Raw genomic sequence first — 17707 nt, 5'->3', positions numbered from 1 at the left:
AAAAATCCACCATCACCACATGAGACTTTACAGTTCTGGGAGGACAGGCGTGGTTTTCAGATTTCTTTTTCCCTCCAGCATTTCTCTGATTTGATCTTTAAGATTTCACTTTAATTTTTCCAGACTTAATTGAGGTATATATCGCTAAGTATTTTTCATCGTGATGCTGATATAGCCTAGAGTGTGCTACTGCTTTGAGGAACATCCCGTTAACTGGGAAAATTCATTGTCTCGCATTTTACTTTTTTAACCTCTCAGAATAGTCTCTCATATTTTCATCTGTTTCTTTTCCCCATTGAATCGTATTACCTTATCAAGTTCTAAAAGTAGCCTAGCACTATTTTAATGTCCCAAGGACATTGGGTAATGTCTAGAGACATTGTTTGGTGGTTACAGTCCTGGCCAGGGGTGGTTGGTACTGTTGGTTCTGGCGGGCGGAGGCCGGGGATGGGGGAAACATTCTTCCATTCACAGGAGGGCTCCTTACAACGCTTATCTGGCCCCAAATGTCAATAGTGCTGTTGAGAGAAACCCTGCTCTAGAAACGCCCACTCATATTATCCCCATGTTGTTGCTGAGGAATAACAAGGTGGAAAGTCCCCAGAGCAGCTCAGTGTAGCAATTTACTGAAACATCAGAATTTTTGTTTTAATACCCAACCTAAAAGAAGGCTTCTGAGTTTCTAACTTTGGTAAGAAGCATCTTTTGAACATGGTGTTCCTCTCCATCTCCTCTGCCTCATGGTGGGGGCAGGTGTGGAGGGAGGTGGGTAGGTATCATCAGACTAAGATTTAGAAGAGTTTTCTAGTTTTCTATAGGAGTGTGTAGCAGTAAAGCATCAGTCTTATTTCCAAGCTATTGGGTTGGCCAAAAAGTTCGTTTGGGTTTTCCCTCTGGTATGGAAGACCCAAACGAACTTTTTGGCCAACCCAAATATTTATGAGGACCTATTCTGAAGGAAAAGAGCTAAGCTTAGAGATGGGGGAGAAATCTGATTTTGACAATGAGTGGAGCCAGAATGGCATTCCTGGCAGAAGTCAAATTGGGTTTCTAGAGGGAGGCTATTAGGAAAAGAAGTACCTAGAACAGCCCCCTGAGTTTGGAAGGCAAATTCTATGTTCAATGACAGAAATAATTTTAGAGGTTCAGAGTAAAAGTGCATGGAGAGAATTGTGTGTCACAAGTTCTCTGGTTTGAGTGCTGGCTCTTGGAGATGGTCTCTTCATTCATTCATACATGTTAGTATCTCAGCTCAGCATGGCTTATAAAGATCAAGATCTAGATACTCTGGTATCTAGATGGGGCAGGGGGTAAGGAGGCTGGGGTGCATAGTGGCTAAGAACACACCCTTGAGTTGGACTGGCTTTGAATTCTGGCTCTGCCATTTACCAGGCTTGTATCTTTGGACAATTTATTTACTCTTTCAGCCTCAGTTCCCTCATCTGTGAACTGGGTATTATAATAGTGCTAATGGGGTTATTTGAAGATTAAATGAGTTCATCTATGTTAAGCACTTAGAACACTGATACATGGTAAGACCTATTTAAGTGTTAGCTGTCATGGTTGGCAATCTTTTCCTCACCTCTTTCCCTAGTCTGCTTACACACACTGGCTTCAGTTGCTAAAAATGAGTTGCAAGATTTTCTTTGTGCTCTTTGCTATCAGTGCCGTGGGAAAGATCCATTCTTTTTTTTTTCAATCAATCAACATATTTTGATCATCTGCTCCCCTATTGGATCCTAGATGTGGGGCTACAGAGATGTCCAGGAACATAAACTTTGATTCATTGGGTCAGATCAGTGCCCAGGAGGGCTGGTGAGTGCCAGACTCCTCTTAAGTGGCCATCTTGTAAGGTATATATCTCATACATGGCTCTGTGAGAGGCAGGATGATGGGTGCAAAAGCACGTCGGGGTCAGTAGATCTGGGTTCAAACTCTGGTGCACTCTTTTACTAGGCTATGTATGGCCCATAACCTGCCCCAATCTTACTTTCTTCACTATCTAAATATTAGAGATGAGTTATATAAATCCCTGGTACACAGTAGGTGCTCAGGATTGGCTGTAACTATGATAAACCTATAGGCCATGAGCTCATTTTACCTCTGTGGAACCTGTTGATATTTTTTGACTGTGCCGCCTAGTGGGGTCATTTCCTACCTAGGCCACATGAGTTGGGCAAAACTAGCTGCTAATCTCAACCCTGCCACTGACTTTCTCTGTGACTTCCCCTTCCTTGAGCTTTAGTCTTGCCACATATAAAATACAGGCAATAATGGTTCCTACATCTCAGGGTTGTTTGCAGGCTTAAATGAAATAATCCATATATAATGTGCCTGCTACACACTTGACTCAAAAAAAGTAAATGGTAGCTACTATTTATCGCAAAAGTACACATAGTAGCTTCAGAGCTTCAAGGTTGATGACTATCTTACTCATACACTTCATTTAATTTTGGTTTTGTTGGTTTTTGTTTTTTTTCCTATTTCATTATTCTTTTCTGAATTTATTCACAGTTAAACCGTTTTTTGGAAGTTTTACTCCCGTCTGTTAACATTTGTGAGTGATTTTATTTAGCTGTAAGCTTGAAATGCATACAATTTTGTGTTCCACTTTTTTCACTTAATATTATATGGTTAATAGTGTCTGTGTTTCATAAACCTTGTAGTGACTGCATAATGTATTGTTGAGTAGATGTGCCATATTTAATCATTTCTCTATTGTTCTGCAATTAAGTTGTTTCCAATATTTTGCAATTACAGTGTTTGAATGAATGAGTAACTTAGTGTATATAGCTTTTTGATATTTTTTTTTTTTTTTTTTTTTTTTTTTTTTGCGGTACGCGGGCCTTTCACTGTTGTGGCCTCTCCCGTTGCAGAGAACAGGCTCCGGACGCGCAGGCCCAGCGGCCATGGCCCACGGGCCCAGCCTCTCCGCGGCATGTGGGATCTTCCCAGACAGGGGCACGAACCCGTGTCCCCTGCATCGGCAGGCGGACTCTCAACCGCTGCGCCACCAGGGAAGCCCAGCTTTTTGATATTTTAAACTTAGTTCTGTGGGATGAATTTCTAGGAATATTGTTTGGTCAAGGGGAATAAACATATCTTTTGAATACATATGGCCAAGTTGCTTTCCCAAAGGGCTCAACTGACTTACATTTCCATCTTTATTATTTTGTAAACTTCAGTTCATTATTTCACTCAACACACATTCTTAAAGCCCTTATCATGCGGCAGGCTCAGTGAGAAGAAAGGGACACTGGAGGAGGAGCCCCTGCTATGCCCAGTGCTGGTAGAGGCTCAGGGTACTTGGGGAGCCCAAGGAGGGACTTGCAGCTCAACTGGTAGAGGAGGCTGAATGTCATTTGAAAGCTTGGAGATTTCACTGTGTGTTGCTTCTTTGGGATTATTTACAGAAATATTTAGCAAGACCAGCCCCATCTTTGGTCTCGGAGACCCCATTGACAGCATGCTTTCTTCCAAAGAAGGACCCATTTGTCTTTTTTTTTTTTTCCCCTGGTGTGCTATCTAGAGCAAATTATTCTTCATAGTTATATGGTAACAGTGGTTTTTTTTTTGTTGTTGTTGTTCTACTAGAGAAGTAATACATGCTCGTTATGGAAAATTTAGAAAACACAGGAAGGTGTTTTAAAAAATCACCCATGTTCTTATCATCCTAGGACATCCACTGTCCTCATCCATGTATTTCCTTCTAAAAAGAAGATTTAAAAAAGAGTTTAATGTGGAACCATATCAAAGGTCTTTGGAATGTAAAATACCAGAAATCCAGTGACAAATAATAAACAAAAGCTAAAACCAATCTGAAGCAGAAAGGTTAAATTAATTATGATCTATTCACAGCGTGGAGTATCAAGTGGCCATTGAAATCCATATTTTAAGAGAGTATTTTATGTCATGGAAGACACTCCCAGTATGATGTTCAATGAAAAAGCAAGATACAAAATTATATATTCTGTATAATCTCAATTTTGTAGAGAAAAATTTATTATTTATGTATGAATAGGAAAAAAAGACAAAAAATATTAATGGAGAACCATTGTTAGCTTAATTTACTAGGGATTATCTCCAGGAAGTAGGATTAATGGTGATTTATATTTATTTTTTTCTACTTTTCTGTATTTTTTTTTAATTTCAAAATTTCCACAATAAAAATATATGGACTTGGGGATCAAAAAAAATTCTGTTTAAATAAAAGGAGGGATTTCATAGCAGTGTTCTCTTGGCTCAGAAGCCACAGTTGTAGTTACTGTCAATCACAGGGGCCCGTGACTATTCTGGGCTCTTTGGTGTTCATCCTAATTAGAACATCTGAGTCCAGAACTGAAAGGAATGAAAGAGGTGAGGCTTCAGGCCGTGGAACTAGTTGTCCGAACACCACAGGTTCAGTTAGATTATGTCTCATGATTTCCATCCTGTCCCTGTGCTTATTTATCCCCTGGTAACTCACTGAGGCAGGTTTTTCCTTTAGAGAAACCCCATTGCTTTAACTGGTGGATCACAGTTACATATGTTTAATGATCTTCTAACCCACTGGAGAAGGTGGTGACCAGATCTTGATGGATGGGGAAGGACTTTGCACTCTTCCCAGATCTTTCCAGTCCTGGGGGCACACAGGTCACTATGGAACTGCATGTGAATTTCCATTGTCCTTTGGAGCCCTATTCTCAGCCCTGCAGGGGGCAACTTTGTGTGCTCCTTTAGAGCCAAGGTGGTGTGTATTTAGCACAGCAGGTTGCCCTGGCCCTCTTCTTTTAACAAATGGTCATAACATACCTGACACTATGCTAAGGCTGGAGATGCAAAGATGACTTGATCCACTGCTTGCCTTCAGGGTACTCATATTGTAGTGAGGAAGTCAGTGATAAAAACATGATTTCAGGGGCTCAGGGAAACTGTTATGGGAGGAGGATGCATGGGTTACTCTGGGAGCACAGCAGAAGGGCTTCCAGCTCAGCCTGAGACTTTAGTAAAGGAAATTGTGCCTGGTTGAATCTTGAAGGATGAGTGGAAGTGAGCCAGATGAAGCAGGGTGGGAAGCATCTTCCCTTTTGTAGGGAAAACACAGAGGTATGGAATAGTAAGTTATAAGGTGAGAACTGCAAACAATTCAGTATTATCAAAGCTTAGAGAGTGGTAAGAGAGGCTGGAGAAGTTGATCAATTGTTTGTTTGTTTATTTATTTATTTTTATGGCTGCGTTGGGTCTTTGTTGCTGCGCGTGGGCTTTCTCCAGTTGTGGCGAGCGGGGGCTGCTGTTCGTTGCGGTGTGCGGGCTTCTCATTGCGGTGGCTTCTCTTGTTGTGGAGCACGGGCTCTAGGTGCGCGGGCTTCAGTAGTTTTGGCACATGGGCTTCAGTAGTTGTGGCTCATAGGCTTAGTTGCTCTGCGGCATGTGGGATCTCCCCGGACCAGGGCTTGAACCCATGCCCCCTGCATTGGCAGGCGGATACTTAACCACTGTGCCACCAGGGAAGTCCTGATCAATTGTTTAATTAACTTTTTTTGTGGATTTCCCAACTCAATAGCATTAGGCTTCCATGTTGTTTTGTTTGTTTAATTCACGGTGCTCTGTCTTACTTCCCACTCAGTGTCAGCTCTTGCTGGAAGTGGCCTGGCCTCTGTTTATCTTCCTGATCCTGATCTCCGTGCGGCTGAGCTACCCACCCTATGAACAACATGAATGTGAGTATATGAGCATCCCGCCTGAGACTTACTGCTGGCAAGCGGAATCCAGGCAATGGGCATGGGCTAAATGTGACCTCTGCCAAGATGCTATCTTTAGGAAATAGTGCAAATGGTTTGGAACAGAAAAGCTAGGCTTCCAATTGTTTGATGAGGCATGAGCTCAGGAAACGATTTTCAGTCCTAGTAGATGGTGATAATAGTAATTATAATAATAGCCAACATCTGTTTCATGCATTTTCAATCATGAAAGTAAAATAACCTTACTGATAGCTCAGAAAGGGGTAATTAAGAAAGCCCCCTGGGCTTCCTTGGTGGGGCAGTGGTTGAGAATCTGCCTGCCAATGCAGGAGACACGGGTTTGAGCCCTGGCCTGGGAAGATCCCATATGCTGCGGAGCAACTGGGCCTGTGAGCCACAACTACTGAGCCTGCGTGTCCGGAGCCTGTGCTCCGCAACAAGAGAGGCTGCGATAGTGAGAGGCCCCCGCACAGCGATGAAGAGTGGCCCCCGCTCACCGCAACTAGAGAAAGCCCTCGCACAGAAACTAAGACCCAACACAGCCAAAAATAAATAAATAAATAAATAAATTTAAAAAAAAAGCCCCCTAAGGCAATACCTTAATACCACTATCATCTGGTCCCTGCCGGGCTTTTTCATATGCATTGTGTCTTTATCACACAGTTGCAAATCATGGAACATACAATTTTAAGCAGCATTTGTGTAGAACATCTCAGATTGACTAATATTATTTCATTTGATTCTCATAACAACCTTGTATAATGGACTTTATAATTGCTATCATTTGCTTTAATTTCTTGTTAAGTAAATTGGGGCTCAGAGGAGTGCAGGAAATTGCCCGAGGTCACATATGTATCAAGTGACAGTGATGAAATAAAGCTCAGGTCATCTGACTCCCAATCATGTGTTTGGATGACGGCCTTTTCAGTGAGCATAGAGAATACAGTAGTGGCTGAGAACACAAGCTCTAGGTGTCAGGTTACCTAGGTTTGAATCCCAGCTTCAACACAGGTATGTCACCTTGGGCAAGCGGTTTGGCTTCTCTGCACCTGGGTTTTCTCATCTCTATAAAAAGGGAATAATAGGGCTTCCCTGGTGGCACAGTGGTTAGAGAATCTGCCTGCCAATGCAGGGGACGCTGGTTCGAGCCCTGGTCCAGGAAGATCCCACATGCCGCAGAGCAGCTGGGCCCATGTGCCACAACTGCTGAGCCTGCGCTTTGGAGCACATGAGGCACAACTACTGAGCAACAAGGGAAGCCACTGCAGTGAGAGGCCCTCGCACTGCAACGAAGAGTGGCCCCCACTCACTACAACTAGAGAAAGCCTGCATGCAGCAATGAAGACCCAATGCAGCCAAAAATAAAAAATAAATAAATTTATAAAAAGGGAATAATAAGACCTACCCCATATGGTTGTTGTGTTATCCCACAGTCACAGTCTTTCTCTCCTGGCTGGGCTTGCTGGATGGATTAATACTGCAAAAATGTCCCAGTCTAAAAGATCAGCATTTGTGGGGGAGGTTTGGCTGGGACCTCTCTTCCATGGCTCCAGTGACTTTTCCTGTCATTAATCAGCTCTACCCACATCCCACCAGCCCTATAGGTGTGCAGGATACAGTTCTCCAGGGAAGAGGTAGGGCTGGGGTCACCTTTGAATTGTGTTCTTGGTCTGGTTCTGTGTCTCTCAGGGCACGTAGTGGCAGTTATTTACCTGCTAATTTGCTAGTGCACATTATACATATTCAAGTTTTAAAAAACCCCACGAAACGTCAAAACATTCTACCAGGTGTGATTTTCTGATTTCACCAAAAAGAAAAAGAGCTTACAATGAAATACACACTCAGTTTGTGGGCCTGGAAGGTAACACTGCTTTCTTGTTTGGAACCTCAAAGATTGATGAACAAGTGTGTATTTGATTTTGTATAAGCATTACCCTAAGCCCCACTGAAGTACACATTTTAGGGAAAACTCAGCTTTTTCATCTGATAAGCTATTCTTTCTCAGGAATTATCACAAGCAGACAAGACGGTGTAAGGGAAATAGTGCAGGCCTTGGTATCAGGCAGACGGGTTTGTTTGGATCCTGGCTGTGCCACTTGCTGAAGTTGTGATCTTGGGCAAGTTGTTGAATTTTGACCCAAATCTCTCTGAATCCAGACCATCAATTCTCAGAAATGTTGTGAAATTCCTATACCTATGGAAGATAGATAAGACTTTTGCCCTCCATCTGTGTACTTACTGCAACCTTACTTCCTGTTCTCACCACCTTCTAGAGACCTAGCTGGAAGGGCAGAGAGTTAAGGTGAGGCTTATAGAGGTGCAGAGGTATCTTGTCTCTAGGAACAAAGGATAGGTATATAATTCTTCCCCATAAATCTTTCCCAGTTTGACCCAGACCCATCAAGGTCCTAATCACTTCCCTGGGTCATGAGACTCCATTAAGCTACTTGATTGTCATCCTGTGCACCAATGCCAAGTCCTCACCCTGCTTTTATTTGCAAATCAGGTGGGACATGACACACGAGGAAGGGTCTTTTCTTCACTCACCAAGGTTTAGACTGAAGCACGTTGTTGGTGTGCTGGACCAACATCACCCTGCCTTTGGTGCCAGTATTTCCTGGAGGTTAAAGGGGAGAATCCCTCGGTCCTTTGAGTATTTGGTTGGTTTACATAAATCTACCCTGAATGAGGAGCCGCTGACTTAGGCAAGGGACCTTGTTTGGTTTTCCTTGAACTATTAACAGGGAGATAAGGGGATTAACTGAGTAAATGTTCAACAGGCCAGAGTCCCTGCAGAGGGTGGCCACAGGGTCCAGATCTTGGTTCATCCTTGCTTTGGATGTTGCCTCTCTGGTTGGAATGTGGATAGAAGAAAAAGAAAGATAGAAGGACTCCAATATTGAAATGCAAAGTGTAACAAGTCCTGGCTGTGGGTGAACTTCTGGGGAGACTCTGTTAGCCCATTTGCATGAAAATAGTAAGCTGAATAAAACTGGGTTTCTGCCTGGGGGAGTTGGGGGGGGCGCTGTGTGATGGAAGGAGTGTTCCTGGCTGGGCAAGAGCCAAGGAAGTACTACTGTAGGCTGACCACCACAGCGCCTCAGTAACCCTAACGGGCCCATTCACTGAGCCTTAATCTCTGCCAGGCACTCTGCGGCATGCTTTGCTTGTAAAAACTCACTGCAGCTCTGCGAAATCGGTTGTATTGTAACCACCATTTTATAGATGAGGAAACTGAGGGTTAAGGGGTCAGTGACTTGGCCAAAGTCACTGCTTAGCAAGTTGCAGAGACTGGATGTAAATCCCAGTTGGTTTGACCCTAAAGCCTGTGAAGCTATACGGCTCTTCACTACTCAGAGCCATGGTTCTTAATGGTTGTTAACTCTTTTGGGGTCACAGATAACCCTGAGAATATGATGAGCGTGGAGCCTCAGCCTTTCCGTCACAGGAATCCACACGTGCTTGGTCTCAGGTTAAGAGCCCCTGGTTCCAGGGCACATTTATCTTGATCCCCGTAAGCAGCCCCATGGTCTTTGACGTAGCACACCAGCCCCTGTACATGCAGTCCTGCTGTTTGTGAGAAGGTCCTCCGTAATGAAGGGAAGGGGACAGAGAGGAGATGGCCTGTTGGATGGGGCTCGGTGCTCTGATGGGAGGAGAAGCAGCAACAGCAACTAACATAGCTTCAGAGATGGCATCTGACCCCAAGTCAGCATGTTCATTAGGTGCCTTTGAGGACCTTGGGAGCTAGTGGAGAAGGTGAACAGAGGTCACAGAGGACAGTACCAGGGGCACTGAGAAAAGCTAGCAGATAAAGGAGGCCACAGGTGGAAGGAAAGGAGCATGACTGGGATCACAGAAATGTGGGTTCTACCCCTGGTCCATCCTGCCCACTGACTCCCTGAGTGTTCTTCATCAGCCACTTTAGCCGTGGTTTCCTCCTTCAGGTGTGAAGGAATTAGATTAGGTCCTCGCCAGGGCGCCTCTGTGTCTCTGAAAGGCAAGGTGAGTGGTAGAAGATGAAGGAATGAGGAGCCAGTACTTGCTGCCCTCCAGGCACCTTCTGTATATAAGTGACCTCTGGTCACTTCCCCAAGGCTGCTGTCATGAATCCCTCTCAACAGACTATAGCAAGTAGATTAAGAACCGCTATCTGATGCCACATTTCCAGCTCAGGGTCAGATTAGTCCAGGGTGGCAGGTCTCAGGGATGTGGGGAATGGGACAGAGGGATTTGGGATGGAGCAATGTTCGGTGGAACCAAAAGAGATAAAGGTTCCTATCAAGTCCCAGATCCTTCAAAGAATTAATGTTTCTCCTTTTGTTTTTCTTCTCCTCGGTTTCAACAGGCCACTTTCCAAACAAAGCCATGCCCTCTGCAGGAACACTTCCTTGGGTTCAGGGGATTATCTGTAATGCCAATAACCCCTGTTTCCGTTATCCGACTCCTGGTGAGGCTCCCGGGGTTGTTGGAAACTTTAACAAGTCCATGTAAGTACCGGATCAGGTTTTCATTCCCAAACTTGTCAGTTAATACTTTTCCTTTCCCTTCTCAACCTCCGGGGAATTTTGAATGGCTGGGTTTGAGTGAAGCTTCTTTTGTGACGGTTTGTGTGATAAAGTCCAAAGAATGAGACCAGAGAGAAATGCCGCCAGGATGTAAGACTGTGTGACCTCACTTCGTGCATTTTAGGAGTAACGTTATGTAGATGAAAGTCCTGTGGTTGGGGGGCTTTTCCTCCAAAAACTGGCGGGTAAGTAGAGAAGGGAGACATAGCACATCAGCTTCATCCGTTAATGAGCAAACACTCAGTTAGCAAACACTTATTGTGTGTGGGAAACGGCTGGTCCAGGAGCTGGGGATACAGAGCTGTGCAGAGGGAGGGGCCTGTCCTCAAGGAGCTCACAGCCAAGGCTGGGAGAGTTTGGTCCTCTCTGCTCTCAGATCAGATCTCTCTTCCTCCATTGCTGACCTATCACACTGCAGCAGTCCTTCATCTGCAAGTCTTTCTCAGCCCTGGGTGTGAGCTCCCTGAGGGCCAGGATGCTGCTTTCTTCACTTTTGTATTCCTGGCTCCTGGCTCCAACAACAGACATTAGGGCTGAATAAGTGTTTCCCAAATGAGCCGTTGAAGATTCTTGGAAGGCACAGAACCATGGCATGAGTTAGAAAGGATTAAGAACTGCAGGAGATGTAGCAGGATAGTTTAGAGGACGCTGCCGCCAGGCAGTCAGGGCCACGTGATAATGTTCATGGACCTTAGGCTTTGTGGCTTTCATGAACCCCTTCTTCCTTGCAACAATATTAAAAATTTTATTTTATAACTGTGTTGGTATAAAGATGAGTATAATCCAGGCTGGATTCATTACCATATGCATTCATTCTGAATTTCTGAATTGTTTTTTTCTGATTTTAAAAGAAGTTAAAAATGTTTGTGGACCCATAAGAGTATGCTGGGCCCTAGGCACTGTGTCTGCTGTGTCTTTTGGATAAGTTGGTCCTGGGGACCTGTGTGCATGTGTGTGTGTGTGTGTGTGAGAGAGAGAGAGAGAGAGAGAGAGAGCTTCCTGGAGAGGCGGCAACATGGGCTGGCCCTTGACGGCTGGTAAGATTTGGTTGTGTGGACACATGAGGACGAGCATTTGGGGCAGGGTTGCTGGCTGGGTGGCTGTGAGCATAGGGTCTCAGTGAAGTTGGAGGAGGGGGCAGCAGGAGTGGGTCAGGGCCGGCCCCCCAGAGGACCCTGCAGCCAGGCTGGGTCTTCCTGGCAGGTACTGTGTTCAAGCTGGAGAGACAGCTGGCCTAACCAGGGCTTTTCTACTTTTCTTGCACCCCCTGCAGTGTGTCTCGCCTGTTCTCAGATGCTCGGCGACTTCTTTTGTACAGCCACAGAGACACCAGCATGAAGAACATACGCCAAGTTCTAAGGACATTGTACCAGATCGAGCGTTCCAGCTCAGGTAAGCAAAAGCCTTCCGTGAATTGGTTCGTAATTGGAAGTTAACCTGCACCAGGGAGAGACAGCAGCCCAGGCGGCCTGGCGCTTGTTCCTTTTAGCTCTTCCCTGTGGGGTTTTCCTCCTCAGTGGCTGGGCTGTAAGGCCTCTCTGCAGGATGTATTTGAGAAGAAACTAGGGACTCAGTGAGTGTGCTGGCCTCCTCTGGGGACACAGAAGAAAACCCCCCAGAGAGGAATGGCACTGGCCTGGCGTTAGGACCGTTAGGGGGGCAGGTTGCTGCCAACCTCATTTTTTTGGAGTTGGCCATATGGTTGCCATGAATAAGAAGATTTACAGACGGGATACTTCTGTGCATGTAAGAGCAGTTAAAGTTGCAACTTGATTTGGAGAAGTGAAAGTTAAGCATTCATTTCTAAAAGGAAAATGCAATTCATCTTCCCCCAGGTCATTTGATTTAGTCTGGTGGGTACTTGAACTCTGAGCTTTAAAAAGTGACACCTTGGGCTTCCCTGGTGGCGCAGTGGTTGAGAATCTGCCTGCCAATGCAGGGGATACGGGTTCGAGCCCTGGTCTGGGAAGATCCCACGTGCCGCAGAGCAACTAGGCCCGTGAGCCACAACTACTGAGCCTGCGCGCCTGGAGCTTGTGTTCCGCAACAAGAGAGGCCGCGATAGTGAGAGGCCCGCGCACCGCGATGAAGAATGGTCCCTGCTTGTCACAACTAGGGGAAGCCCTCGCACAGAAATGAAGACCCAACACAGCAAAAATAAATAAATTAATTAATAAACTCCTACCCCCAACATCTTCTAAAAAAAAAAAAAATTGACACCTTTATCTCTGATCCGGGGTGTGCCCGGGCAGTTTACTGCATGCCATCTAGGAAGCGTCTAAGAGCAGGCAGCTTGCTGGCCGAGGCACTGGTTGCAGAAGTCACCACGGAGCAGCCTCCCAGGCCGCGGCCTACCACGTGGGGGCAGGGGACGGTGGGAGCAGACCCCTGGGTGCAGGCCGTGTTGGCCTGCGTGGTCTGTAGAGAATTTAAAAGCAATAACGAAGCTGACTGAGAGTCAGTCTGCTTTTTATCATCTCCATGCACCGGTGGTTCTAAACAGCATGAATGATAAATTGCAGCCATCATCAGGAGTTAGCTGCTGCCACTGCTCCAGGAAAGTACTTTTTTTCTCAGTTTGGTGTTTGGGAGGAATGGGGTGGGCCAGCTTTTGCTGAGAGGACTCCCAGTTTGCCATCCACTTGGCGAAAGAAGAAATGGTATAAAGTGCTGGAGTTTAAACCAGGCTTGGATTGGAACTTTCTCTTGGGAAGCCAGACTGTGCTTTTCCTGGGCAGGAAAAGAGGCAGTGAGCAGGGTGGGATCTGCCAACAAAGGAAGGCCAAGCAGTGTGGGGTGGTGCGGGGGAGGTGTCATTTCACATCAGAGACAGGTGTGACTGTGCTTGGGCTCCTGGGTCAGCTTCGAGGAGCTCCCAGCTGGACCACTCCTGGATGCACAGTCAGGCCGGATGCTGTTTTCTTGCCCTATAGGCCCCCATCCTGCACACCTGTCTGTCTCAGCACAGGACACAGAGGGGTAGCAATCACCAATCAAAGCCTTAGTCCTTCCTTATCTGCTGGGGGCCCCCTGCCTGGTGGACCAGAGACAGAGTCAGGGTTATTTCTTCCACTGCAGAGACAGTGTGACCAAAAGGAAAGAGTGCTACGATGTATTACTTTGTAGCTTGGTGACTTTGTGAATCAGTCCTTTAGACCCCTTTGGGGCCACTCTTCTCATCTGTAAAATGGAGACAATAGGAGAACCTAGCTCATAGGATTGTTGTGAGGAGTAAAGGAGATGAACCATTTAATTGCTGAAAGACCGCATCTGGCACATAGGAAGCACTTAGTGAATATGAGCTATGATTATTTTGGAGTGGTGCCGTCTTGGCCAAGCCATTTAACCTCTCTGAGCCTTAATTTCTTCAGCTGTAAATAATAAGTAACCTGCAATGTGAAATGTAACCCTAACACAGTTTCTGGCACATAGTAGGTGTTCAATAAACGGGAGCTAATATTACTCCTGTGTGTCAGTGATGCATTTCTGAGCACCTGGCCTTGCTCTGCCTCTGCACTGCACGGCCAGAGAAACAGACTATGGGTGGGGGCGGGTGTTGTTTCAGATGGTGCTTCCTTAGACACAGAGCAACTAGAGACATGAGTCAGGGTAGAGAAGAGAAACCAAACCTGCATTCAAACAACTTTCTCTGCACAGCTCTGAAGAGAGATCTCTGAGTATGACTGTCTCCCATCCAGGCTTATCTCTCCATTCACCCAGTATGGTCTCTACTGCAGCTGCTTCTTAAGAGCTTCCACCTTTCTTTGCCTGTCTTGCAGCACTGAGCCAGGCCTCAGTCCAGAGGGAAGTGCAACAGAAATGGTGCTTCTTCCGAGGTGAAATCAGTAACTTTTTGCTGAATTTGAATAGCAGTCTAGATTTCAGAGAGCGTCTGAGGCTGGGGTATGTTGGTGTAGATCCTGACTTGGAGACCTCTGTTTCTCTGCCCCGACACCCCTACTTACAGCGTGATGGGCTCAGCTCTCTTGCACTGTCACTCTGTGGATGGGAAAGATCCTTGGTTCAGAGTCCTGCCCTCATCAACCTTCTCTACCTAGCTGAGGAGGGAAACTGCCTCTCCCACAGCAGCTCATTTCAGGTATTGGCAGGATACCCAATATTAGAATACTGGTATTCTAATTATCAGAATCTATTCACTGGTCTGCTTATCTCCCAGAGAAAGAGGCTAATCTATTTCCCTTGAAGTGTTAAAAGACAGCTCTTCCCCCCCCTTCCTGAAATTTTTTGTTTTTCTAGGCTAAATGGCCTCCATTCCTCTTCTGGAATGTCACCACCACCCCCTTTTCTGCCTCTTCTCTGGTTGGTTGTGTTTCAGTGTGTCTGCGTCTTTGTTGAAGTTTATCAGAAATTACAACAGTCTTCCAACACAGAGTAGAAAGAGCTTTGTCTCCTTTGCTCTGAGCACCATATTTCAGTTAATGCAGTGAGCTTCTTGGCATCCACGTCACACCGCTGACTCATATTCCATGCGCAGTCAACCCAAACCACAGAGCCTTTTAAACATACAGTATTGCAAGTCACTTGTTCTCCATTTCTGAATTGTGCTGTTGGCTTCTTGAACCTAAAGGGAGAATATCTATCTCTTTTCTAGTTTACATTTTTAGATTCCCTGTGTCATCTCCTCCTACCCAGACCGTTTTAGATTTTGGTTTTGCCATATGTTATATTTGCTGCTGCTGCTTGTTGCCTGTCATGTAGGAATTTGATAAATAGCTCTCTTTGTTCTCATCCAAGTCATTGGAGACTGTGGGACCAGGGCTGGAGGCTTGGATCAGTCCAAGGCTGGAGACTGACAGCCCCTTTGGACAGTGCCATTCAGGCTCTTATAGACCTCCCAACCCATGTTGTCATCTGTGCTGGGCTACCGGGCTCCTGTGATCTGGTTAGAGGACTCATCTTGTTTTTTCCTTCCACTTCACCTGCTAAATCCATTGGCCTCTCCACTGATAATTTGTGGATAGGGGAGTGTCTGCTCAAATACTCTTTTCTAGTCCCATGGTTTTCTGGGCTAGGACATTGTTTTATTTCCACTTATTGGACGAGACCTTAGAGGCCAGTTAGTTCATTTATAGACAAATGGGTTCATTGATTCAAACGTTCAGCCAGTATTTATTGAACATGTAATATGTCCCAACCACTGTTCTAGGTGCTGGGACACAGAGGTGTACAAAACAAATATGGCCTCTGTCCATACGGAACTTCTGTTCTAGAAAAGACTCTGATCCAGCAGCGGGGAGGGACTTTCCCAAGTTTGCACAGCCACCAGACGGTTATTCTGGGAATTGAACACAGCTAAACCTCCGCTGCCCCGTGCAGTGCTCTTTCTACAGAGCTCTCTTGTGCTGTTCTATTAATCTCCCAACTGGGAAGACCACCAGTTTTAAGAGTTAAGTCATAGACAAGTCTAATTATCCTTGAAACCATCCTCATAAGAAACGCATGTAGGAAGCTTTACAGAGGGGCCCCTCACTCAGTTTTCTTATCACTGGAACTTTTTGGACATTTTATTATCTTCTTCCTAAACCTACAACCACCCAGTTAAGTAGGGGCTAAATTAATGTTTGGGGGTCCAGGTGAGGAGCGTTCCTTCTTCTTAAGTCCCTGCCATGACTACAGTCCAATGGAAGTGTAAAAGTTGCACAAATTCTCAAAAACTCTAGAACAAGTGACAGGTCTAGATTCTGTCTCTGTGAGATACAGTCTGGCAAGAGGAGTGTTTCTCTGAGTGAGTCTTGTGTGGTATCTGAGATGATTTTGATCAGTACACAGATGAAAACTTTTCATTTTAACCCATCTCAAATTGCAATTTCATGGGTATTATTGCTTAGGAGGCTGTTAAATAGGAAAAAATTACTTGAAGTTAATTTAAAGAAGGCATCGTTTTATGTGGATGTGGTGAAAATTGTGAGAGTAGTTTGTAAATGCTGGAAGATTGGAAAATGCTGCTGTAAGAGAAAGCGTTTTGGGTTTTGTATTAAGATTTGTTTTGGGGGAGTGATGTCACCAAGATGGTGAAATAGGTCTTTGCTGACTTTGCTCCCCCCTCACAAGGAGATTCCTTTGGAGAGCAAGTTCAGGCTCTGTGCCTCATTAACTGTGAACCTTGGGCATGTTTTGATTCTTTCTGACCCTCAGTTTACCTGAAAAGTGGAGATTAGCTGCTCTGCGGGTTGTTGAGCATTAAATCAGATGACATTGTAGATGATTGATAGCGAGGTCACAGCACACAGTTGACATGCAATTAATCTGAGTTAGTTTACCTCCCCGTCTGCTCCTGGCTGCCTTTTGGCTTTGCCAGTTTGTTCATCCTCTCTGGGGCTCAGCTCTCCTTGCCTCGAAATTGGGACTTTGGCAACACAACCTGAACATGTTTCGTCTTGGAAACTTGGTCGGTACTTGGGCGAGGGATCACCTGGGACTGACTTGTGATGTGGGCCGTCCCCTGCCTGTAGCTCCTGGAGGGCAGGACTGGGCCTTGCTTGTGGCTCTGTCACAAGCATCAGCATGATAGCAGTACAATCAGGCACATGGTAAGCAACCAGTGAGTCTTTGTGGAATGAAGGTTAGAGATAATACCTGCCCTTTCTCCTTCACAGTGTATTCTGAGGGTCAAATGAAAGCACCTTGAAAAGTATAAAATCCCAGCACATGTCATTTTCAAGTTGATCCACTGTGTGAACCCAAGTCACCAGGGGTCTCAATTACTAATAATGACAAAAGATCTTAAGCACAGCCTTGGCTTTCTTTCGTCTACAAGGTTTACCTTCCAGAACTTTACTGGAAGGGCTGCCATGAACCCAGAGGCTTGAAGTGGATTTACTGAGAAGCTAAAGAAGTTTCACTTTCATAGCCCCCTTCCAAGGCGCTGGTAGGGATCTCAGCAATCAAAAAATTGCCAAAGTAGGATGTTAAAAAAAATATTCTTTTTCTTAAATAGAGTCCTCCAAACTGTGTCAGCCTCAGGCCTCACACAGCTGCATCTGCCCCTGCCAGAGGCTTGGGGGGACAGGAAGCACTGCCTACTTACTTGCTCGGCTTCCTCTTCCACCTCGCCCTCCAGGTTTGCTCACTACTCCAGCCCACTGCATCCTCTTTGGGGAATCTGGCATTTTCCAGTTGGGTGACCAGCAGGGAGGCCAGAGCTAAGGCCTTCCCAGTAGGGCCGGTGCTGCTCAGATCAGGACTGGGCTAGGGAAGGAGGTATCCCTTTGCTTTCTTACTGTTTATTTCCTGTAGAGCTACTTAAATGTGTTGCTTAGGGATACCTAATGGCTCATTAGCCTGCTTCCTGCTGGACATTTCAGCTCAAACATCCTCTCTGCCCCAGTGCCTTGCTCCTTCCCCAAATCCTGGAATCCAGACTACAGCTCTCCTTCATCTCTAGGTGGCATCATGGGC

At 45.6% G+C, this 17707-nt stretch overlaps 1 protein-coding gene across 4 annotated transcripts in view; it reads left to right on the top strand.

Moving 5' to 3' along the window:
- Positions 1-17707, top strand: part of ABCA1 (ATP binding cassette subfamily A member 1) — a 140357-nt gene that overhangs the window by 26616 nt on the left and 96034 nt on the right. For all 4 annotated transcript variants that reach the window (XM_081237809.1, XM_081237808.1, XM_081237810.1 and 1 more), the window contains exons 3-5: positions 5606-5699; positions 10069-10210; positions 11562-11680. In XM_081237809.1, coding sequence (XP_081093935.1) covers positions 5606-5699; positions 10069-10210; positions 11562-11680 — 355 coding nt within the window. The remainder of the gene's footprint in view (positions 1-5605; positions 5700-10068; positions 10211-11561; positions 11681-17707) is intronic.

This window comes from Mesoplodon bidens (genome assembly GCF_964165515.1).
Source record: "Mesoplodon bidens genome assembly, chromosome: 6".
In the NCBI taxonomy this organism is placed as follows: Eukaryota; Metazoa; Chordata; class Mammalia; order Artiodactyla; family Ziphiidae; genus Mesoplodon; species Mesoplodon bidens.
The sequence above is the reverse complement of the archived record's forward strand: the minus strand, read 5'-3'. Positions and strand labels throughout refer to the sequence as shown.